Genomic DNA, 24,556 nt, shown 5'->3' with positions numbered 1-24,556 from the left:
CCCCCTCTTCCCTACCTTCCTCCCCTAGAAGTCAGTTAACCAGTTACACAGTTCACAACTGTGTACAACTGTGATCCTCTGGGGATCACACCATCTCTCGCCAACAGTCGGCTTATCAGGGAACCTCCTTGCTTGAGGTCATCTGTTGTCAGCCTCAATTAGTCCTTTTTTTTCTCGCATCCAGTTTCTTCAGCATTTTGTGTCTATCTTTGATTTTAAACCAGTATCTGAAGTTCTTTCCTACACATCATTTGTATGCCTGACACCAGATTCCCATAATGGCCATTCTATTCCATGCTCTGTGCCGAAAGACACAAGCAGGTGGACAGAAGAAAATAATCAAAAATCTGCTCAAGGCCTTCCTGAAGAATCTAGCACACCTGTTCCTCTATCAGGCACCAGCTTCCTCATCCACGGAAGTGTCTATGGTATTGGCGTCATCAGGTGGTATTGGAAACCAGAACTCAGAGAGTGGAAGCAACTTATCCTCAATCTCAAGGGACAGGCGAAGAAGATCTAAGATCTTTGATGGGTTCTGACAGCATAGTTGTCAAGGCCAACACCTCAGTGCTAATTAGCTTTAAAAAAGACACCTCTTAAAGAACCATTGACAAACCACTTTTCTCATTGTTATTATTGTGAACCTGGGCAAATTGTTGCTGGGATCCATTCTGGTATAGCCAACCAAGATTGGCTTCATTCAGGGACTTCTTCATTGTCTATCCATAGACATGCCAAATGTGACAACAAGCAAAAAGATGCCAGTAATTATTATGATGAGCAGACTATTCTCTGGTCCCTTCCAGGATTGGTCTGCCCTGTTATGTTTCAGAACCCAAGTGAATGCAGGCTTAACAAGTGTCGTATATTCTGCAAGGCAAAGAATTGGTCTTTCAAAATTGGATTGTTTGCAGGATTTGACCAAGTGCTTGTAGCTATCATGTAGAAAATATTTTTAAAATAAAAATAATGTGCATTAGAATGTTCTGAGATCATGAAAAAAAGGTGATGTATGAATCGATGTCAATTTGTTTTTATTTCTGAATACCTTTTTGAAAAGAAAACTTCTAACTTCTCATACCCTGGATATAGCAGAGACCATTGCCACAAGCTGGCTTCCAACAATTTGGCTGCCAGTACATTTGAGGTGATGGAATGGATAACAACCTAAGGTTCCCAATTTGGCAATTGTTAGCATTGCAGAATTTCCAGGTTCCACTTTCAGACCAAATTTTCTGCACTTTCTTGAGATTTATGGAGACAGCCCTGAGATTTTGGGAAACCCTAGCAAAAGTCTGTTTAAAGTCAAGGCTAGTTTCAAAGACATGTCACGTTAGCTAGCTCTGTGTGGTAGATCTTATCGAAGGAAACAGAGTTCCTTTTGACAGGGTGAATCAGCTATGCCACGGTTTCAAAATAACACTGTGTTGAAACATTTGCTGCAGGCCTTGAACATTTGGTTTCGCCTTGAAATGTGAAGTAAAACATTTCAAATGCTTGAAGTTCGACATAGAAAGGTAGATTTTATGCAGAGAAATGAACTGGTTTGGCTGGACATCTTGGGAGAAGTGTTTTATGTGATTTGAGGGGTACGGTTTTTTTTAACAGTGATTGCTTTCTGGAATACACTGTCAGAAGATGCAATGAATTTGGATACAATCACTACATTTATGATATGTTTAGATAACAATTATAATCAGGAAGGTATGGAGAGTTACAGAACTCATGTGGACTAATGTCAGATGAGCAAAATGGTCAGCATGGATATTGTGGGCCAAAGGTCCTGTTTCTATGTTGCATGATGATAATGTAAAAGCTTGGTTTCTGTTTTCTCTTGCATCAACCACCTCCAATCTTAACACAAGTTTGCATTTTCACAACCCATGTTCAACTTGGCCGAAAGGAGTCTATAGATGTGGGTGCAGCTCTTCTTTGATAAAGGCCTGAGAATCTGAGACCAAATCTAATGCCTGAGAATGCACTACAAACAAGAGGATGAGAGCTGCAATCTGTCATGGGCCTTGAGATGCCTTTGGCAGCAAAAACATTGTTAGAAATTACTCTTCATCAATACAGCATATTTCATGATCTCATAGCATCTTTAGATTGTTTTCAAAAATGCTTCACTGGTATATCAAAAACGCAGCAGCCGATTATACACAGCATGATCCCATTAAACTGCAGCATGTTAAGCACCAGAAACATCTGTTCCCAATCATGTTTGCTGAGGGACATGTTTTGGGTCTGTGACTATTGTCCACCAGGTGGCCTCCCTCCACCCCTGCAGTTGAGTCTTTTACACCAAAAGATGAATCTGTCTAAAGTATATCCCAAGTTGCTGTTTATCAGCTTGCAGATCTCCGAATCTGAAGGGGCTGTTAGTTTTAAGGTGGTGATTGACAAATTCTTGATTAGCACAGGAGTCACGGGTTCTGGGGAGAAGGCAGGAAAATGGGGTTTAGAGGGAAAGATAGATTCACCATGATTGTATGGCGTAGTAGACTTGATGGACTAAATGACCTAATTCTGCTCCTATAACTTATGAACTAAGTTTGTTCAGGGCATGCATCAGCTCTGGGGCATCCTTGTCAGATGGCATAGGAGGGATTATTACACCATATCCACATTGTTTACATATAAGGTAAACGCTTCCTTCTAGGAAGAGAAGTAGACCATATGGTCCCTCCAGCTTATTCCATCATCCAATTAGATCCCCCTCATCTCCTCAACTCCATTTTCCGACTTTGGTTCCTCAAGAAAACCTTGTCCAACAAAGCTGTTCCAGTTATGGAACATAATATGCTTGCGTGTCTGTGTCCATGCTGTGTTCAGGTCACATTCCAGAGATTTGAATATCTATATCTAAGCTGAGGTGTTGAGGGAATGCTCCACTGCCACAGATGTCACGTGCCATTAAAAAATTGTCTCTCCTCTCACATAGATACAAGATCCCACACCAGCATTTCAAAGTATGTAGGACTTGAGCCTGTGCCCTTGTCAATATTTTACTGTTATTAAACATTTACAATGCAGATTATTTGCTTATTATCACATGGCTATTTTTACAGCCTGCCTCGTATCAGTTAACTGAATCATTTCCTGCATTGCTTTTGAAGTATAGTCACCAATGTCGTTCTTTGACTGGAAATTGCTGTGGGGCATCATGAAAGGGATATGAAATCTTTTATTAAATGTAAATCCTTCCTTTTTTTTCTTCTCATAACTGTTCCATTTTAGACCCTGTGATCTTGATTACTTCACCAGATGTAATGGTCATTTGTATCCATCCAGTCAACTCCATCCATACCTTCAAAGCCCCCGTGTTGGGCAATGTACATTGTAAAAGCCAGGTCGGGGAGCAATATTTTAACTTTCACTCTTTAAAATCACAAAGAGTCTGGCTCAGAGTTTATTTATTGAAGGAACGTCCTAGCTTGTCGTGAAGTACCTGGAAACTAAAACTTGTTTGTACAATTAATGAGGACAATGCACCACATGCAGTACATTCCCTCTGACAGACTGCCAGGTAGTTCATTGACATCCTGGGCTTTCATGAGCATCGAGCTTTGAGGCAGTAAGTTTTCAAGAAAGCTCCTTCAACCTTCCAGTACTGTTAATGTGAAGGTTGAACAAATAAGAGAGAATTTGAGTTTAGTTATCACAACTAAAGATGTCATGTCCACTTCCAATCTCCACTAAAGTAGGTCCCATGTTTTTGGTTACTCTATCTAATGCCCCTGTCCCACTTAGGAAACCCGAACGGAAACCTCTGGAGACTTTGCGCCCCACCCAAGGTTTCTGTGCGGTTCCTGGAGGTTTTTGATAGTCTTTCTACCTGCTTCAACTACCTGCAACCTCCGGGAACCACACGGAAACCTTGGGTGGGGCGCAAAGTCTCCAGAGGTTTCCGTTCAGGTTTCCTAAGTGGGACAGGGGCATAACTGCACTCCAATTCCCAGCTTCCTGGCTACTTATGTTTCATTATTTTGGTCTTTTTACACACTGATTAGCAACACCCAAACCCATTCCTTTTAAAAGTCATCGAAGCACTTGAAGATGGAGTAAATAATGATAATAGGGAAGACTATTTAATATTATGGCCCAAAGATAGACACCAAAATGCTGGAGTAACTCAGCGGGACAGGCATCATGTCTGGCGAGAAGAAATGGTGACGTTTCAGGTCGAGACCCTTCTTCAGACTGAGAGTCAGGGAAGAAGGAAACCAGAGATATGGAAGGATAAGGGGTGAAAACGACAGCTCAAAGCAGACTATGGTCAAGGATGTGTAGAATGGTTAATTGTTGGTTGAGGGGAAGGTGACAACGAGGCATCCAAATAGACATCAGCTTCTAAACGGAGACATTGATTCCCCTCTTTGACTCCCTGCTAATTTTGATACGTTGCATGAGTTATTTAAGTAATGAGGAAATTTTCCCATTAACAGACAGTCACTCAGGGATAGTATGCACAACTGCAGCTCCTCTCCCGCTGAAGTTCAGGATATGAATAAACCTATAGAAGCCTTGCTAGAGTGTGCATTTGCAAGAACATCTGCCTGTTTATTCATACTGGTATAACGTGGATCACGCAAGACTTCATCAAAGCCTCTCCCTGTTTTCAGTGATCTGTTGAAGCGGACCGCCTACTAATATTGTCAGGAGGTTGATCCGCCAACATAAACTGTTATGAAATCATCTGACTCAAATCCTCTGAGTAGCTTTAATATGTTGTGTTTCTGAGAATTAAAATTTCTCAAGAGCTCTGATGGAACTTCAGTTGTGTTACGTGCGTGTATCTTCTTTTGTAGATGACTGAGCAAAGGAAACAAAAGCAACGTATTGGTCTCCTCGGGCACCCTCCGCACATGAACATTAACCCACAGCAGCCGGCCTGAGGGAGACGCTGCCATTTTGGATTGGAATAGCTTGGCTCAGAACCTATCACCCGGCTACTGAACCAGTATAAATTTTTCAAAATGTTTACTTGTATGCACCATAGGAAATAAAAGACAGATTTTAGTCTCTTGCTACTGTTACCTAGATTCCTAAGGAACTGTTTCCTGTCACACTCATCGGGATGTTCTGCTTCCATTGCTGCCAAAGATGGAATCATGGATGTTATTTAAAGTCTCCATTTGAAAGCAGGCTTCTCATTTTGGGGAGGTGAGGGGAGAGGGGGGTTTGATCTGGGCGTAGGTGGGGGTCCAGTTTTATTCCAAGGGCCCATCGTTACAACTAAGGGGAGTTGCAAATGGTGCACCCACTTTAAATTTAGGGCTGTAGGGTTGAAGAGAACGGGTTTTGATTTCCCACCCCTGCTAACTCCATTGTGGCTGCAAAGTAAAATAAAGCACATTTGAAGAACTGACTGTCAGGATAATGAGTACGGCAGAAGTTTTTGTATGTACAGAAAAAAAATAATTGTGTAACCAGTATTTAATGTCCTATTTTTGTAAGTTGATGTGCAATATGACTAATGAATATGCAAAATACTCAGTATAACTTTGCGTTGTAGATGAACACTGAAGTGTACTACCTGTGAAGAGCCACATTGTCTTTTGCTAAATGAATATACACTTGTTTATTTTCATTGAAGCTGAAAAAGGATGAATGGAAAACTTTTTGTATATTTGCTGCCTTAGTTGTTTTGTATAAGTACCTCAGTTTACAGATGGCAGACGAGTCAGTGACCAAGAAAGTAGTGTTAATGACAAAGTATACACAAAGCACTAATATTATACAAATTAAGTGTGATATGACAGTTGTACAATGCATAAGAAAAGCTATTTAATAAATATATAATGCTGCTTTGGTGTGTGACTTTACTGCTAGTTAATTTTAATGTCACAGTCGGTCATTTTGCCCCCAGCTTGTTCCACCATTCATTGAGATCACAGCAAATCTATAATTTTACTCCACATACTCCTCCTCGTCCATTTCCTTTAATTATCAACAATCAAATACTTTGACTATATATATATATATTTAGAACTGAGAAGAGAAAGAATATCTTTAGATGTGGGTATTTTTGATGACTGCTCAGTTCAGTTTAGTTATTATGTCATGTGTACCGAGGTACAGTGAAAAGCTTATGTTGCCTGCTACCCAGTAGATGTTCATTCATCAATCATAATCAAGGAAAATAACAATCAGATTTTGGGATACTTGCAGTTGATAGGCTATGGGGATCAAGTAGCAAAATTGACCCATGACACAACATTGGCCAAGATAGTATTGAATGGTGGCGTATGCTCAGAGGATCAGATGGCTTATTCCTGATTCTATTGTTTATGTGGTTAAACATCTTTCAATCTCAATTATTTTTTAGATACAATTGGCCTCACATCAATTGCCATTTGTGGAAGAGAGTTCCCGAACTTTGACCATCTCTTTACATGACGAACACTCCTTCTCCCCGGCTTCTTCCCTAATTTGAGGAAGGACACTCTTGCTATTGAGGGAGAGCAGCGTAGGTTTACAAAGTTAATTCCCGGGATGGTGGGACTGTCATATGCTGAGAGAATGGAGCAGCTGGGCTTGTACACTCTGGAGTTTAGAAGGATGAGAGGGGATCTCATTGAAACATATAAGATTGTTAAGGGTTTGGACATGCTAGAGGCAGGAAACATGTTCCCGATGTTGGGGGAATCCAGAACCAGGAGCCACAGTTTAAGAATAAGGAGTAAGCCATTTAGAACGAGACGAGGAAACTTTTTCTCACAGAGTGGTGAGTCTGTGGAATTTTCTGCCTCAGAGGGCGGTGGAGGCGGGTTCTCTGGATGCTTTCAAGAGAGAGCTAGATAGGGCTCTTAAAAATAGCGGAGTCAGGGGATATGGGGAGAAGGCAGGAACGGGGTACTGATTGAAGATGATCAGCCATGATCACATTGAATGGCGTTGCTGGCTCGAAGGGCCGAATGGCCTACTCCTGCACCTATTGTCTATGGTCTAAGGCACAGTTCCCCAGCCAGATTATGAACAAAGCCCCTTGGTATTGTAACTTCATGTGTGGAGGGAAAGTTGCTAAACATGGAAACCATTCTAAAGTATTTTGTAACACATGGACCAGGAAATTAAATGCTGGTGAAATGAGCAAGGAAGAATATTAGATCTTTAAGCTTTAAAATGGGGCTTTGAGTACAAAAATCAAGAGTACGTGTGAAATCTCATAAGAGATTTTATTTATTCTGGCTTCATATTCTGGAGTCGTACCACATAGCAAAAGTACTTTGACCCACTGAGTCCACATAAATCCTCAAGAACCCATGACACTGATTCCATTTTATTCTTGCACATTCCTATCAAGTCGCTCTAGCTTCAACTACTAGTCGGCACTGATTTCATTTTATTCTCCCCACATTCTCATCAACTCCCCCCGAATTCAACCACTGATTTAAACACTTTTTGCAATTTACAATGGCCAACTAACCAACCAACCTGCACAACTTTGGTGAAAATTTTAGGAAGAATGTCAAAGACGTGGAGAAGGCACAGTGACAGTGTATCAGAATGATGCAAGAAATCAAGGATTCATTCCTGTGAAATTAGGAAATGTCTTCATGTAAATAGGTAGTAAAAGTTTGTGAAACTTTTCGAAGTAAGACTTTTGGAAGTGCAGTTTGGTTTTTGGAGGGATGGGGGTGTTGAGAAATGAGACTAATAAATTGAATTATTAATTGAATAGTAAGGGCGGCAAGATGGCTCAGTGGTATAGTTGCTGCCTTACAGCGCTAGAGACCCAGGTTTGATCCTGGCTCCAGGTGCTGTTTGTACGTTCTCCCCGTGACTGCATTCAACATCATTGTGCCAGAGCTACTACGCTCCAAACTCTCCCAGTTGACTGTGCCTGAATCCCTCTGTCAATGGATCACCAACTTCCTGACAGACAGGAAGCAGCATGTGAGGCTGGGAAAGCACATCTCGGACCCGCTGACCCTGAGCATAGGAGTACCGCACTCTCCCCTCTCCTTTACTCTCTCTACACCAACGACTGCACCTCCACAGACTCTTCTCTCAAACTTCTCAAGTTTGTGGCCGACACAACCCTGATTGGACTGATCCAGGATGGGGAGGAATCTGCCTACAGATAGGAAGTGACACAGCTGACATCCTGGTACCATCACAACAACCTGGAGTTCAATGCTCTTAAGACAGTGGAATTGATTGTAGACTTTAGGAGGGCTCCCCCTCACCCTGATCAACAACACCACATCTGTGGAGTAATTTAAGTTATTTGGAACCATCATCTCCAGGGACCTAAAATGGGGGGCCACCATCGACTCCACAGTTAAAAAGGTCCAACAGAGAATGTACTTCCTGCGGATGTACTTCCAGCTGAGAAAACACAATCTGACACAGGCAATGATGGTCCAGTTTTATACTGCCATCATAGAGTCTGTCCTCACCTTCTCCATCATGGTCTGGTTTGGCTCAGCCACCAACTATGACATCCAGAGGCTGCAGCGAATCATTCGATCAGCCGAGAAGGTTATTGGCTGGAACCTTCCCCCATCGACAAACTGTGCACTGCAAGGGCCAGGAAGCGAGCGGGTAAGATCATCTCTGACTCCTCTCACCCTGGCCACAAATTCTTTGAATCACTTCCCTCTGGAAGGCGACTCCGGACCATCAAAGCCGCCACAGCCAGACATAAAACAGCTTTTTTTCCACGAGCAGTAGCTCTACTCAACAGCCAAAAGTCTGTAGCCTCCTTTTACTCTGGTATTTTATTTCATCCTTCACATGTTTAAATTATATATATATATATATATATATATATTATTGTCTACTGTATATTGTGTTGTTACTTGCGAGCAAAGCACAAAGGCAAATTCCTTGTATGTACACATACTTGACTAATAAAATGTATTCAATTCAATTCAAACTAGGGAATGCACAAATCCTGAAACAAACTTAGGAAAACAATTCAAGACCAAAATATGAATGTTAGTCTATCTTTAGTCTTTAGAATGTTAGTCTTCCTCGCCTATTATTACCTTCTGAGCTCTATTCAAGGGATTGGTTGGGCATCTGTTACTTACTTTATAAAAACGGCTTACCTATCTACATAGAAATTACCCCAGTAGAATGATAGTAGGAGAAAGCAAGTAGTAATCATACTGCAACAAGGCACAAAGTGCCAGAGTAACACAGCATGTCAGTCAGCATCTTTGGAGAATGCGGATAGGTGATCTTTTGGGTTCGGGCTGTCTTAAGAAGGGCCTCGATCCGAAACATCACCTATCTGCATTCTCCAGGGATGCTACCTGATCTACTTGGTGACTCCAGAACTTTGTGTCCTTTTCTGTAAACCAGCATCCGCAGTTCCTTGTTCTATAGTGATGAAAGATTATATAGAAGTTTTTAATTTCTTAAAGTTGGTGGATGTTTTTCCCCTTTGAAATATAAAGGCCCTACTGAAAATATAATCAGTAACTTTTTCAAGATTAATCTGCAGTTAACCACAGGGATATTATATTGTGGAACTATCATTTGAATAATTGATGTCCACACATGTAAATTAAAAAAGTGGCCGAGGCAAATAAGCAGTTTAACTGGTTAACTGTTGGCAGGCAAGAATATAAAGTCAACATGGAGCAACCAAAACAAATATAAGGTTAACTTATTTGAGGTTTCATGTTCTTCTCTGCCTTCCCTGCATCTCCATGAATAGTCACCCACACCTCGTTTCTGGGACATTTTCTGTGTTGATTTAATTGAGGGATTTGACAGAAATGCCAAGAGCTGAGAAAGGAACAAGGGCTGATATTTCTTCAGCTCTGCATGAAAATAAAAATACTGTCGATGGAAGAAAACGTCTGAATTAATTTAGGACCCTTCACCACCTTAGTATGTCCCAACATGCACTCAACCCAGTTTTCCGGTAGAGGGATCAGACAAATGACCACATAACATGTTAACTTCTATGTGTAGTGAGGCACAGCGGATACTGGTTTACACCGAAGACATACACAAAATGCTGGAGTAACTCAGCGGGTCAGGCAGCATCTCTAGAGTAAAGGAATAGGTGACGTTTCAGGTCGAGACCATTTTATCATCAAATTCTGCTACTTAAGTCCACCTGAGAAAGTTGGGGAGGTCTTGTTTTTTCATCAGAAGAATGACATCCTACTATGGTATTTCTTGTACTGTGCAGGAACATCAATATTCCTTCCTATGCATCAACATGCACATTATACTCGGGTCCCCAGAACATGCTAAAACTCACAACCTTGCTAATTCAAAGATGAGGCTGCTCTAATAGAGCCGTACCTCTGATGCTGACAGTCTGAAGCAAATACAGAAGCCACAAGAAGCACCCTGAAGGTTGGACAGCATTGGTTAAGAAGACAAAGATTAGTTGACTCCGCACTTGTATATTTTCTATCAGATCTAGGTTGAAAATAGTCCAATCATATTCCATTTATGCTGGAATAACCCTCGTTCTGATGTTCCTTGGAAGGAATCAGTAACTGAAGACCAGAACAGGTAGCAAGTAAATTCATGGACAAAAGAATGAAAACATTTTACTGTTATGATTTGTGTTACATTTCCAAATGATTGCTCTTCACCAGTATTAACCGCAGCTCATTAGTAGATCTCGCCCCTGAGTTCAAGGACTCCAAACCAGGAACACAGATCTAGGCCAAAACGTCCTGGACAGCTGCAGTGTTAGAAGAACCATTTTTTTAATTAATCATTCATTGTGAAAAATTGCCAGAGTGGTGCAGAGAAGATATACGAGATGTTGCCAGGACCCCGGGGTCTGAGCTACAGGGAGAGATTGAGCAGGGTATGACTCTATTCCTTGGAGTGCAGGAGGATACACACACTGAACTTGTTTTCTCTCTGGTTTATTATGTTGTTTACAGTGTGCTATGTTTACATATTCTGTTGTGCTGCTGCAAGTAAGAATGTCATTGATCTATCTGGGACATATGGCAATAAGACACTCTTGACCCTCATATGAATAGTTATGTGCTGGGTGGAGTTGACAGACTCAACCAAGCAAACAGTATCTCATCACATAGTGTCTCTCATTATTATTGGAGATTGTTTGGGGTGAAGATTCACTGAGGACAGAGTATCCATCCTCTGTTCACTGAGGACAGAATATATCATTCCTGCAGGCACAATATTCACTGTGTACTTCAAAACGACAATCGGCTGTTGAATAGTTGTCAGACAGTGGTCAAATAAGCCTTTCCAGTTGTAACATAGAGGCGTGAGCTAACTATGCAAGTGGGGGGGAGACACTTCACCCCTAGAGTTATGATTACTAGACCCCTTGCAACAGCGGGGACATAATTCTAAGACAACGGTGGTCCAGTCAGTAGCGCCACCGCCTCACTGCTCCAGAGACCGCGGTTCCTGACCTTGAGGGTGAGGGTAAGGGTGTCAGGGGCCATGGGGAGAAGAGAGGAGAATGGCGTTGAGAGGGAAAGATAGATCGGCCATGATTGAATGGCAGATTAGACTTGATTGGGCCGAATGGCCTAATTCTGCTCCTCGAATTTATGAACCTCAGTCCGTGTCGATGCGCCGCTTAGGTTTCCTCCGGGTGCTCTGATTTCCTGTGGACACAAGGAACTGCAGATGCTCATTTACACACAAGGACACAAGTGTTGGAGTAACTCAGCGGGTCAGGCTGCATCTCAGGAGAACATGGGATAGGTGGAGTTTTGGGTGGGGACCCTTCCTCAAACGCCTGTTGTCCCGTGGTCTTCCGACCCCAAACGCCACCTGCCCATGTTCACCAGAGATGCTGCCGAACCGGCTGAGTTACTCCAGCATTCTGTGTCCTGCTGTGACTGATATCCTCCCACACCCCGAAGGCGTGCTGGTCGGTTGGCCAGTTACTTTCCCCCTGGAGTGCAGGTGCCGGTGAGAGTTGGTGGGAATGTGGGGAGAATAAAAAAAAGGGGCCAGTGTCAATGGGTGAGTTGAAGGTGAAGGTCCGTCCGTGTGTAGGCGATTCACTTTCTCTGCAGCATGACCCTTCGACTCTGTAACAATCCAATACCCTCCCCACTTAATGTGTAAGAGGGGATTGTAGATGCTGGTTTGAACCGAAGACAGACACAAAAAGCTGGAGTAACTCAGCGGGACAAGGCAGCATCTCTGGAGAGAAGAAAGGGGTGATGTTTCGTTTCGAGACCCTGAAGCACCCACTGTAAAAGGGGAGATGAATAGGGTGACAGCAAAGCGATGTTTATTAAAGTGCGCAGTTCCTTGAATGATAAGAAATATCTGTCGGTTAATCAGTAACTCCAATGATTGATATGTTGACGAGTGGCTGCAAAATGTGACTTTCACGTGGCGACAATGTGCGAGTGCAGGCGCATCTTGCAGTGGGCGTCTAGAATCCCAAACACACGGCGCCGTGCTGCACATCGGGACATTCATTAACGAACACTTTCATTACACCTAAATAAACGCACCGGCAAAATTGTGCAGGGAACCCGTTGTTGTGTCTGCAACACTTTAAAATTGCGAGATAGAGAGAGAGAAAACCGTGATCCCTTTTGCAAATGTCATTTCGCAGGACTTCGGTGAACAGTTGCACCCGGGCTGCGAGCAGAAAGCTGGATGTGAGGTGTAATAAATAATAAAAGTAACATGAGTTAGGCAAAACACTGTTCCGTGCCAAAGGAGGGGAGGGGAGAGGGGAGAGGGGGAGGGGGAGTTGCTCGAGTGGGAAATATGGGAGACGGGATTGTAGGCACGTTCACAACTGCGCAGGCCAGCGGATCTATTTTCAGCTTCATGCGGCCCCGGCGACTGCAGTTGGAAACCCCCCATAAAGTTCTGTCCATTGAGTTTGGGGAGAAACACAACTACCCGGAACTGACAGCGAGTTAAAGCTTGTGAGAACGTGATCATACATAGTTTTGAACAATGTAAACGTGTACAGTGGTGGGGAGATAAGGAATCAACCTTTCTTCCACCATATTGATGGCAGCCGGTTCGGCCCATCGACTCCATACCGACTCACAATCTCATTCTCTTTATTTTTTAACCCCTGGAACATGTTTACCCATATTAATCTGTAGGAAAGGGGGAGGGAGGAGAGAACCGAAACAACAGTCACACACACATGACTAGGGGTCGGGATTGAACCCGGGGTCGTTGGCATGCAGACAGGACGCCTTTTGGGGTGACATTTTTCAAAAGGGGGTGCCATTTGGGAAACTTTTCACGGAGTGATGTGAGCCGGGAGCTGACAACATTGAGAAAATCTGTTAACGAGAGAAGTTGCCGCAGGCAGTGAGACTGGGCCCGCACCTGTCCTCCACCATCACCCTGAGCACCGGCACACCACAGGGTTGTGTACTAAGCCCCATGCTCTACTCCCTCTTCACTCACGACTGTGTCCCTGCATTCGACACCAACACCATCGTGAAGTTTGCAGACGACACAACAGTGATTGGGCTGATCACCAACGGTGATGAAACAAACTACAGAGCGGAGGTGCAGAACCTGGCGGACTGGTGCGCCAATAACAACTTGGCACTAAACACCTCCAAGACCAAGGAGCTGATTATTGACTTCAGGAGGTCCCATTCTGGAGAATACGCCCCAATCTCCATTTACGGAGAAAGTGTGGAGAGAGTGTCCAGCTTTAAGTTTCTGGGCACTCACATTTCAGAAGACCTCACATGGTCCACAAACACCGCCGCGCTGGTCAAGAAGGCACAGCAACGACTGTTCTTCCTGAGGACATTAAAAAAGACTGGTCTGCACCAACAGCTGCTGACAACGTTCTACCGCTGCACCACAGAGAGCATACTAACGTATGGCATCTCTGTGTGGTATCTCAGCTGCACGGAGGCGGAGAGGAGAGCTCTTCAGCGTGTCGTCAACAGAGCGCAGCGGATCATCGGGACAGAGCTACCAGCCTTGGAGGGCATCTACCACACGCGGTGCCTCAGGAAGGCCCTCAGCATCCATAAGGACTCATCACACCCCTGCCACGGTCTGTTTCAACTACTTCCCTCCGGCAGACGTTACAAGGCCTTCTATGCCCGAACCTCTAGACTCAGGAACAGTTTTATCCCAAGAGCTATAGCGGCTCTGAACCGGCCCTAATGAGTGCCCCCCCCCCCACCCACCCCCTTTGGACAGTCTCCCTCAGATGGTCACGTCAATCAATTCAGCTTGTTTATTTATGTATTGTATTTATTTACCTTTCTTGTACATCAGTGGAGCTGCATACTAAATCTCGTTGCACTGACGTGCAATGACAATAAAAGATATATTATTATTATTATTATTATTATTATTATTATTATGTGCGGGGCTTTGGAAAAGGTCGGGGAGAAATGAGTTCACTGCATTGCCCTGGAATGAGCCAAGTCTCTCTCCCCCGCGTGGAATAAATGTGTGATCCCTGAACTTGCCCCAACCAGCGGCCGAGCCCTGCTGCGAATGACACACACGCACGGATGGATGGTTGACACCTCTCCAGGATTCTCCTGGGATTAAAAAACAATCTCATAAACACCGTTCCAAACAACAATAAATACTAATGACGGGAACGTTTATAATCATCGGCATTAACAACGCCACTTTATTAATGATAAACGGGGTGGTAAAGGCTGTTTGAGTGGATGAAGCAATTGGAAACAGCAAGTCAGGCGACGAAACCTCCGTGCACACAGCCAATGGGAGCCGGCTACCTCGGACGCACTGCAATTGTTGGTTCCCATCCAGAACAGGGATCGTGACTAAAATTCGTGGTAACTGCAGCGTGAAATCGCAGGGACCGGAAGCCCTGCCGCAACTAGTCCTTATATAGGTGTCTGTGTGTGGGCGTTGAGGAAATTCGCATCTCTGCCCAAATGGCCAATTTACCCCGATTTCCCAAGAGGCTGTGAAATAATCGGGGGCACAGTGGTCCGTGTGGTTAACTGCCCATTTCCCCACCCCATTGCCAAACAGGGCGAGCGAGTGAACGTTAAATGTAAATGTTGTGAAACACTGTCTCTGCTGCCTTTGCCACTTCTGTATGTCCTCCCCGACTACAGCAGTAAATACACGTGTCAGTCCGAAGGATCTCGACCCGAAACGTCACCCATTCCTTCTCTCCAGAGATGTTGTCTGACCCGCCGAGTTACTCCAGCATGTTGTGTCTATCTTCGGTGTAAGCCAGAATCTGCAGCTCTTTCCTAAAACAATGCCTGTGTATCTGCAATACAAAATATCCGTCGCTCGGGAAAAAAAATCCCAGCACAACATGAACAACTTTGGAGAATTTCAAACTACGGATTATTGTGTCCCTTCAAAATAACCTGTCTTGGGTGTGTGTGTGTGTGTGTGTGTGTGGGGTGGGGGGTGGGGGGGGGGGGCATAAAACGGGGCTAACCCGCTCAGAGTCCAACTTTATAAACATAATATGAATGTCAGCGGGAAGGACAAGGGAAAGGCGTTGTTGCCATTAGTACCGGACGCAGTGCGGTCTTTAAATGGTTAAGAGTCATCTCCCTTTTCAGTCCCCTGTGGGATTTTTCTTTTGTACGTGTTTGCTCGGGAGAGCAGATGTTCTGAAATCCCCGTCTGTGTTATTGATGTGGTGCGGAGGTTGTCCTGCGCTGCTGCGCCGCCTCCAGTCTTTGCCGTCACGTTTGCGTCCTTCTGGTCAAGCTCAGCAACTGCTGCCTGCTGCCTGCCTGCGGGACCTCGCGTTACCCCGCACGCCGCGGGCTGGGCGGGGCGGAACTGGAACAGACTGCACAGCCGGCGTGCACGCAGCAAACATCCTTAAACCTAACACTTCAACCATTCGCTCCATGCAATCACTCCCTCCACATAAACCCACCCTAATGCAACACCCGGCTCATTTCACCATAGGCGCTCCCCTCGCGTTTAAAGCGAGTTTCAGTTTGCAATTCTGAGCTAACAGTTTCCAAAGTAGAATAAACACACTTCAATCCCGCTAATCCCTTGAAATAACACCGAGTAGGTTCTCCCCGAGCAGTCGGCAAGGTGCGACGTGGAGGAGGGAACCTGTCCCTTGGTGTTTCCCCGAGACGGCTCTTTCTGGGAGGCTGCAGTGGCCTGTTTACTGTCTGAGTCTGATTACATTTCATGATAATTTCTCACGTTCCCCGCGGCGCTGAGCTTGCCAGCTCCATGACCCCGCGGTCAGACTGCAGACTGAGCTTCCATCGCTGTGCGCCGACTCTGTCGGTGGGCTTTATCAGACGCAGTCGGGCACCTTGTAATAACCCCGTTCACGCTCGACCCTGAACTGACACGTCTGTTAAATAAAAAGACTTGGCTCGTAATTAGTGCAACTGGGGTGAAATTTAAAAAAACACTGCTTAATAGCAAGCGGGCGAGTTGTATGTGAGATAAGCCCGTGTCCAACACCCACTAACATTGCTTGTTTTAATTGCACTTTGGCAACTTTGTGCGCCCGATTCCCTTGGGCTCGGAGAGTAACGCGAAGATTTTTTTATTCGCCGTTAGTGGCCGGCTCTGGCACAATTACAGTACCCTCTTCATATTATTTTTATTAAGAGGGAAACGTGACCCCCCCCCCCCCCAAAAAAAAAGCCTGCGCGGTTGGTTCAATATCCCAAACCAGCACAGACATCTGGTATTATGATCAATTCATAAAAACTATTGGCTGCCGATCAAGGTGTCATACCCACTGACGTGGTATATAATGTCGCTGTGTTTGTTTTAATCATTATGTATTGTATATGCTGCATTCCGGTCAACAATTTGATGAATCCTCATCCTGAGTTTAAAAAAACCATTTGATCCGTTCCCAACCCCCAACGCTACTTGTTTTGGAGAGACGGATTAGAGGGAGAGAGAGTGCGAGAGAGAGCAAGAGATGTGAGCAGACTCCTGTACACGTGAGTCTCATGTGACTGGAGCTCTTTTTTTTTTACTGTAAGAGCAAAGACGTGCCTGGAGTCACAGGGTTTAACACGTAGCTCTCTAACACCCACACGTTCATTAAAGGCAAGTGTGGTGCAGCAAGCTCTCGACTGATCAGTCAGCAAGGCAGACAGAGAGGCAGAGATAGGGAAGGAAACCCCCGGCAACAAACAGCAGCGGCAGAAAGAGTCAAAATTACTGAAATGGAAAGAATCACGAGCGCACAGCCTCCCCCTCAGATGGCAAAAATCTCAACTTTTGAAAACAGCGAGATGCAAGGGTAGGCTTCGCAATTTTAATTGCTAATGTTATTTGATCTTATATAAAAAAGGGACTTTTTAAATGAAGAAAAAAAATCCTAATTTTGCTTTTCACTCCACAGAATGGAATTCTCCCATATGTTTCTTTATAAGACTAAGAGGGGACTAAAGAAAGGCGATGATAACAAGGTATTCATTATATTGCTTTATTCATTGCCGCTGTTCCTCCTTGTTATTGTTATCTCTCTGTTATTGTGTCGCTTTATCCCTGTTACCATTTCTCCTTATTCCCCCCGTTATCGTGTCTATTTTCCCCCTGTTGCTGTGTCGCTGGCGGACAGTGGTTCTTTATGCGTTGAATCTACATAAGGTTTCTCATCCAGACTAGACAGATCTTGTTAATATATCTGAACTGAAAGGTAACCAATTTTATTTTAATTACAGGAAACATATAAATTGCCACACCGACTGATAGAAAAGAAAAGGCGTGACAGGATTAATGAATGCATTGCACAGTTAAAGGACATGCTGCCCGAACATCTGAAACTGACGGTAAGAGACATTGGAATTAAACGTGCTTTGGCATAACCGTTAAAGGTTCAATGTTAAAGGCGCCGCCTGGCTGCGCGTCAATCTTTTATATAGGAGGGAGGGAGGGGGATGTTTATTTAACGCTGAATTTATCCAGTAATGTATTGTCTTTAAGTTAACCGAAGGTTTATTTATGTAGAGAGAGAATGCGCTCAGAATTTGGATGGGAGAGATACAAAATTCCGCGTTTGAGTAAAGAATCATTTGCTCGGGTCGGGGGAGGTCAGGGAGGAGGTCGGGGGAGGGTTTGCTTGTGTTTCTGGATGGTGGGTTGAGAGGGAGAGACAACAGTCTTATGTTAGACTTCTGGGAGTTCCTCGTTAGTTTCTGCAGTGTCGTTCGTTGGCAGTACGGGTTCAATTATTCAGTTAAAATGGTGCCAGGGGAAAGTTTTTAAATCTGCTGGATGCAGCACCTCGCTGTTATATTCTGTTCAGAAAACTGGCACTGGTGTGGTAGGTTCAACGTTTAAAATAAACTAGCATAACTATTAGTTGTTATTCACTTAATTATAGGGGTGTTAATGGTAAGATGCTGTTTGTTACAGGGGATTTTAGTGGTTCGTGTTTATACAGCTATATGGGCTTTTAATGGTTAATACCTATTCAGTCGCAGGACTTTGTATTCACTGAATGATATAAGTTTGGAAAGATGGGATACTATTCATTTAATTACAGGTCACCTAGTTAGATTCCGTTTGTTTCGTCATAATCATTAGGAATCTCTCACACATGTATATTAGGAAAGTCATTGCTGGGTTAATGGAGCTTACCCGGGGTGTTATCAATTTTTTTTTCTTCTGCAGAATACAAAATTGAATGTAAATTTTAATAATGCACTTGTTTCCATTTCAGACTCTGGGGCATTTGGAAAAGGCTGTGGTTCTTGAACTTACCTTGAAACATGTGAAGGCATTAACTGGCCTGATTGAACAGCAGCAACAGAAAATACTCGCCTTGCAGAATGGTTTACAAATTGGTAAGCAGAGATCGGAACTGTGTTTCCATTCTATTTTTGTTTTCATAAATACAACATGCTATCTCTTTATTAATGCAATACTGGATTTGGTTACAAATAATTTAATTTTCCATACATGTTAGCAGAATTGTGATTTCTTTTGATTCTGATTTTACAATCTTGATGTGCAAGTGTGGCAACATGTTGTCATAGTGACATGATTGACACAGTCCAAAATGGTGATAATTTAATTTGGCATGTTCCCCTTAAGATGTTTTGATGCTTTCAAGATCCCCCGGAAAACATTTTTAATAAAAGATGAGGGCCAACTTTAACGTCCACTGGAATGTGAACTAGTTGCTAGTTACTTAATTCCACAGATAATCTACTGCAACAAATGAAGTATCTTTTCTGAAAGAAGTCCAAAGTCTTTAAAAAAAAACCTCAATTCTCAGCTGCAACTGAAGATTAGTCTATTTGTGAGAAAAGTAGTCAGGTGTTTAATGCAAATTTGTCTTTCACTTCTCTAGGTGAACACACAGCTAAGGCATCAGAGTCTAATCATGAGATGTTTCAGTCTGGATTCCAATTGTGTGCCAAAGAGGTGCTCCAATACCTGGCAAAGTATGAAAATCTGAGAGAGGTGAAGCCTGCACACTTGGTAAATCACCTGCAGAAGATGGGAGCAGACATTCACACAGGGGGATACGTTAATGGGTTAGGGCAGAGCTCAGTGCGATTCCTCGATGGAGATTTCAGATCCAGGGCTGAAGGACCCGCCAAAAACTGTGTGCCTGTGATCCAGCGGACTTGTCCCACCAGCAGCGAGCAGAGTGGCAGTGACACGGACACCGACAGCGGGTATGGCGGCGAGCCTGATAAAAGCGACTCCAAGCATGACCTGGGGGGCACGGAGAGAGAAAACGCGTTGAAGCACCCACTGGCAGAGAGGATCGTCTCCATTAAACAAGAGTACGAGGAGCCCCCCATCAAGAAAGCTCGCATGGAGCTGTCGCGTGAGGAGGACATGCGCATGATGAGCGTCGACCTCTCTGGGAGCAGCAGCTTCCTTGGCCATCACCCACCACCACTGTGCGTGCCTTTTTACCTGTTGCCACCGTCGGCTGCCGCCTACATGCCAATGCTAGAGAAATGCTGGTACCCGACGTCCATGCCAGTCTTGTACCCTGGGATCCCTGCTTCAGCCGCGCTGACTGGGCTGATGCACCCCGATAAACTCTCCCCTCTCTTAATTTCTCAGAGGGGGGCTTCCCCAGTCTCCATCTCCCCATCAATGGACACATCAGCTCTGCTTCAAGCCGCTAAACAAGTCCCGTCCCTGAGCCTGGAAACCAAAGACTGATTTATTTTCGTAACCGAAACTTTGACTGATCTTGTGTGTTTACAGAAAAAAAAATCTCTCAATTTAAATCTAGTTTGAAAATGATGTAATCCCAGGTTGGTTAGTGTTTACATTTAGATTTGATGCCATTTTCTGACAGTTAATGTAAACAATTCGAAATGGCTGTGGAGACCATAATTCATTCACAGTTATAGGAAAGGTCAGCAGATTGCTTCAGATGTGAAGTCGTTGCATAAAATGGCTTTGAAGTGCAATGGATTAAAATACAAATAAACTTTCCTTCACCGTTCTTATTCTTCAGCTAAACAAAACCTCCAAAGTTTTCATAGAGTTTCAGAGGTGTATACGCACTGTCTGTGAAATGAATGTAAATGGTGAAATTATAGATGCTGCTTAAGCTTTCTGCTGTAATAATAGCCAAGGAACTGACCTGTGCCCTTCCTATAGCACTGATATGCTGCTAAATGATCCCACCCAGTTTAAAAGCACCAAATATTAGATGTAACTGCTTGTATATACCTGTATTTTTGCAAGATTGATAAAAGTCAGTAGTAGCTATCCTTGCAGGCTCTTAAAAAGGATGTTGAGTGGAAACGATGACCATAATGTGAGCAAGTGATGAATGAAGTGGTATTTTAAACGCACCAGCATGCTGTTTGAGAGACATGCGAGAAATTGCTGAAAACTTTGAGGTGTTAAGTGTGAATGGTGAGCTGGTCAAGGTTTTGAGAATGCCAAAGTAATTATTGGATAGCCTGTTTAACGCACAGTACTTTGACAAGATGTATTTAAAAATAATGAATCTTTTTATTTTCTTTGCCATTCGTAAAAGATGTTGCCTTTCAGGTTCCGATATCCGATATAGATCTGCTGTTAAATGCTTGTATTTGTGTAAATAATGGATTGCAGATAATATGGGAAGGTTGAATGTAATGTTTTGAAAAAAAAGACGAAGATTAGTTTTGTATAGGGAGAGGTAAACAGACTATTTTTGGAAACTTACAGCAGATGGAATATTGTATTGTACATATTTTGTTTATACATAAATGTTACTATTCATTTAAAAATATGATTAATAAAATATTTTTCCTGTGGAATTTTGTACGTACAATTAAAATGTGGCAGCTCATTCCCATTGCATCCACGCTCGTCAATTAAGCAAATTATTAGTAAAAATTACATACATCAGCATCTGTGTCTAAGCAGTTAAATATTGATTTATATAATTGAGTTGGCAAATCATTAAAAAAAATTCATACACAGACCAGTAACTGAGGCAATGCAAAAATTTTGTGCCCAGGGCTAATATTTCCCTCCTCGTCATGGACACTTTGCAGCTCGTTGCATAATTAGGTGCCATTAAAAGGGCAGCTGACATCATTTAATTTGATATGCATAGACCGTTTCCTATTTTAAAATCTAATATAGATTTAGAAAAGCCAAAGGGTGGTATAGACGAAAGAGAACAAAAAGTGGATTTGAAGCTACAGAAAGAAGGCCAGCTAAATTTATCACTGCACTGTCATCCCTGGCCTCCTGAGAAAGATCTCAGTAATCAGCTGTTTAGGCAATGTGGCATTTCATTGTTCTCATTACTGTGCCAGCAGAGACAAGTGGAGTGTAAAGATGGGTGGATAAAAGGGTGCATGGTATATGGGTGGTATATGTGCAAGGTATATGGGTTTGGGCTCACAGCTACTAGGTCCCGAGTTCATTGATGGTGTTATATGAAACTCGCATTGTGGAAACACAGATTTTTCTTTTCAAATAACTATGCGTACTGGCACTCAACAAAACAGTGTGAACTTCACAGAGGATGTTTTAATGTAACGAAAAATGCCTGCTGCATCGAGTGGGATCAAATCGGATGATGGGAACACACGGGTATCACGGAGAATAAATAAAGCAGCTGGTAGAACTGCGGCATCAAGGCCCGAATTCCATCAGAAGTATTTAAGTATCCCACCAATTCCCCCCCCCCCCCCCCCCCCCCCCCCCGCCCTCATTGAAGTTTTAGGTTTGAGTTGTCTGCTAACAACGGGTTCACCAGCAAGCTATTATGGCAGGTAGACAAAAGTGCTGGAGAAACTCAGCGGGTGCAGCAGCATCTATGGAGCGAAGGAAATAGGCAACATTTTGGGCCGAAACCCTTCTTCAGATGCTGCACCCGCTGAGTTTCTCCAACACTTTTGTCTACCTTCGATTTTCCAGCATCTGCAGTTCCTTCTTAAGCGATTATGGCAGCCTGTTTCTACTTTTCTGTCACAATAAATAATGTGACATTTAATTTCACATTAAACTTAGAACTGACAATGCAATTGAAAGAGGATATTACTGGAAAATCCCAGTTTACTTTCAAACAACATTTCATAAAAGGTGAAACCTGAGGTAGGATTTCAAGACTTAAGACATTTTAATTACTTTGAAGAATAATCCAGTTGCTCGTGGAAATATGAGGAAGTGACACAGTGGGCGCAGCAATAGAATTGCTCTCTGAAGGCTCCAGAGACCCGGGTTTGATCCTGACTATGAGTGCTGTCCGTGCGGTTTGTACATTCCCCCTGTGACCACGTGGGTTTTCTCCAAGTGCTCACGTTTCCTCCCACACTCCAAAGACGTTCAAATTTGTAGGTTAATTGGCTTCGATAAATTGTAAATTGTCCCTAGTGTGTCTGCTTAGTGCTAGTGTATGGGATGATCGCTGGTCGGCATGGCGTCAGTGGGCCGAAGAGCCTGTTTCCATGCTGTATCACTAAAGTCTAAAGTGGAAGTCTGAAGAAGGCACTCGAACCGAAACGAAACATCACCTTTCCATGTTCTCCAGAGATGCTGCCTGACCTGCTGAGTTACTCCAGCACTCTGCGTCCAACAATATATATGACCCGTATTCCACCTACGGACATTGCATCCCAAGCCAAGGAATTCTTCAGCAATTTCACATTGTTAAAGGCTCCTCATTAGCTGCAGTGCTCCAAGGCGCTGCTTGAGCAGATTTTGCTACCTTTTTCTTGCCAAAGGTCCACTGGCAGCCGGAAAATCAGGTACCTCATGATAGCTAAAAGTTCTTTAACAGGTGAAGGAGAAAAAAAACATAAGTTTGATGCATTATAGGCACTGATGGGCAATGAAGCTCCCTTTAATAGTTGTTATGGTCATGCTGGACATTATTCCTCCCTCCCAACAGAATAAGACAGCAAAGACAGAAGAGTGAATATTCCAAATCCTTGGGCATATTTACAGAAAGGTTAGTTGGTTACATCCTCAAGAGCATCCTTGTACTAGTGTCAGACACCGACAGGTGCATTTTGGTCCGTGAATACTTCCTGCTCTTTGTCAGTTGAGCTGGGATTGTAAACAATGCATAGGGGTGGTTTTATAATTTACTGGTGATGTCTAGACTGATTTGAAAGGGGAAATAATATCTGCATTTGCTTTGTTATGAAAATTAGTTTTCTTTTTAACTGTGTAGACCTTAAGAGGCAAGGAATGTTTGTTGACCTATTAGCTCCCACTTGGGTAACAGCTCGAATATAAATTGTGTTCCTTGTTTTCAAATTCCACCATAGCCTTGCCCCTCCTACCCCAGCAATAATGTCCAGCCCTGCAACTCTCTTGTGATAGAACATAGAAAAAGCACAGCACAGGAACAGGACCTTCAGGTCACCATGTCTGCGCTGAACACCAGGGCAGAACAGTAGCGCAGAGGTAGAGTTGCTGCCTTACAGCGTAAGAGACCCGAGTTTGATCCTGACTCTATGGACTGCGCTGTCTGTACGGAGTTTGTACGTATTCTCTGTGACCGAGTGGGTTTTCTTTGGGTGCTCAGGTTTCCTCCCACATTCCAAAGATGAGCAGGTTTGTAGGTTAATTGGCTTCTGTAAAATTGTCCCAATGTGTGTAGGGTAGAACTAGTGTATGGGTGATTGCTGGTCGGTGCAGACTTGGTGGGCTGAAGAGTCAGTTTCGATGCCGTATCTCTAACTAAACTAAACATGATGCCAAGATAATTCGATTTTACCTGACTGCACATGATCATGCACATGCACCCTCAATTCACAGCATATCCATGTACTATCCTACTGCCATCAGGCTATTAAACACTACAACCTCAAATAAGCTGCACTGTGTTTCTGCACTGTATCTCTAAACTATAAGCCTGGATATAGTGGATGTGGTTTAGATGCCTCCACTAGTGGGAGAGTCCAGGACCAGAGGACAGCCTCAGATTAAAAGGATAAACCTTTAGAAATGAGATGAGGAGGAAGTTATTTAGCCAGATGGTGGTGAATCTGTGGAAATCTTTGCCATAGATGGCTGTGGAGGCCGACAATGGGTATTTTTAAGGCAGAGATAGATAGATTCTTGATTAGTACAGGTGTCAGAGATTATGGGGAGAAGGCAGGAGAATTGGGTTAGGAGGGTGAGATAGATCAGCCATGATTGAATGGCGTAGACTTGATGGGCCGAATGGCCTAATTCTGCTCACAGAACTGAT

The 24,556-nt window shown here is 43.5% G+C and overlaps 2 protein-coding genes across 6 annotated transcripts in view; both read left to right on the top strand.

The window, feature by feature from the left end:
• itpr1 (inositol 1,4,5-trisphosphate receptor type 1) overlaps positions 1 to 5,807 on the top strand; it is a 375,823-nt gene extending 370,016 nt beyond the window's left edge. For 4 of the 5 annotated variants that reach the window (XM_033036758.1, XM_033036760.1, XM_033036759.1 and 1 more), the window contains one exon: positions 4,809 to 5,179. In XM_033036758.1, coding sequence (XP_032892649.1) covers positions 4,809 to 4,895 — 87 coding nt within the window. In that variant the 3' untranslated portion in view covers positions 4,896 to 5,179. Of the gene's footprint in view, positions 1 to 4,808 lie in introns of all 5 variants that reach the window. The other variant, XM_033036757.1, reaches the window with a different exon arrangement.
• An 11,017-nt stretch (positions 5,808 to 16,824) lies between these two features.
• On the top strand, positions 16,825 to 21,158 carry bhlhe40 (basic helix-loop-helix family member e40). Its single transcript, XM_033036755.1, has 5 exons — positions 16,825 to 17,170; positions 17,273 to 17,339; positions 17,595 to 17,702; positions 18,596 to 18,719; positions 19,229 to 21,158. Exons 1-5 carry the CDS (start codon positions 17,094 to 17,096, stop codon positions 20,059 to 20,061), a joined length of 1,209 nt encoding a protein of 402 aa, XP_032892646.1. The 5' UTR covers positions 16,825 to 17,093; the 3' UTR covers positions 20,062 to 21,158.
• Positions 21,159 to 24,556: the final 3,398 nt, after the last annotated feature.

Source organism: Amblyraja radiata, chromosome 18, assembly GCF_010909765.2.
Source record: "Amblyraja radiata isolate CabotCenter1 chromosome 18, sAmbRad1.1.pri, whole genome shotgun sequence".
In the NCBI taxonomy this organism is placed as follows: domain Eukaryota; kingdom Metazoa; phylum Chordata; class Chondrichthyes; order Rajiformes; family Rajidae; genus Amblyraja; species Amblyraja radiata.
Note: the sequence above shows the minus strand (reverse complement) of the source record. Positions and strands in the feature narration are given on the sequence as shown.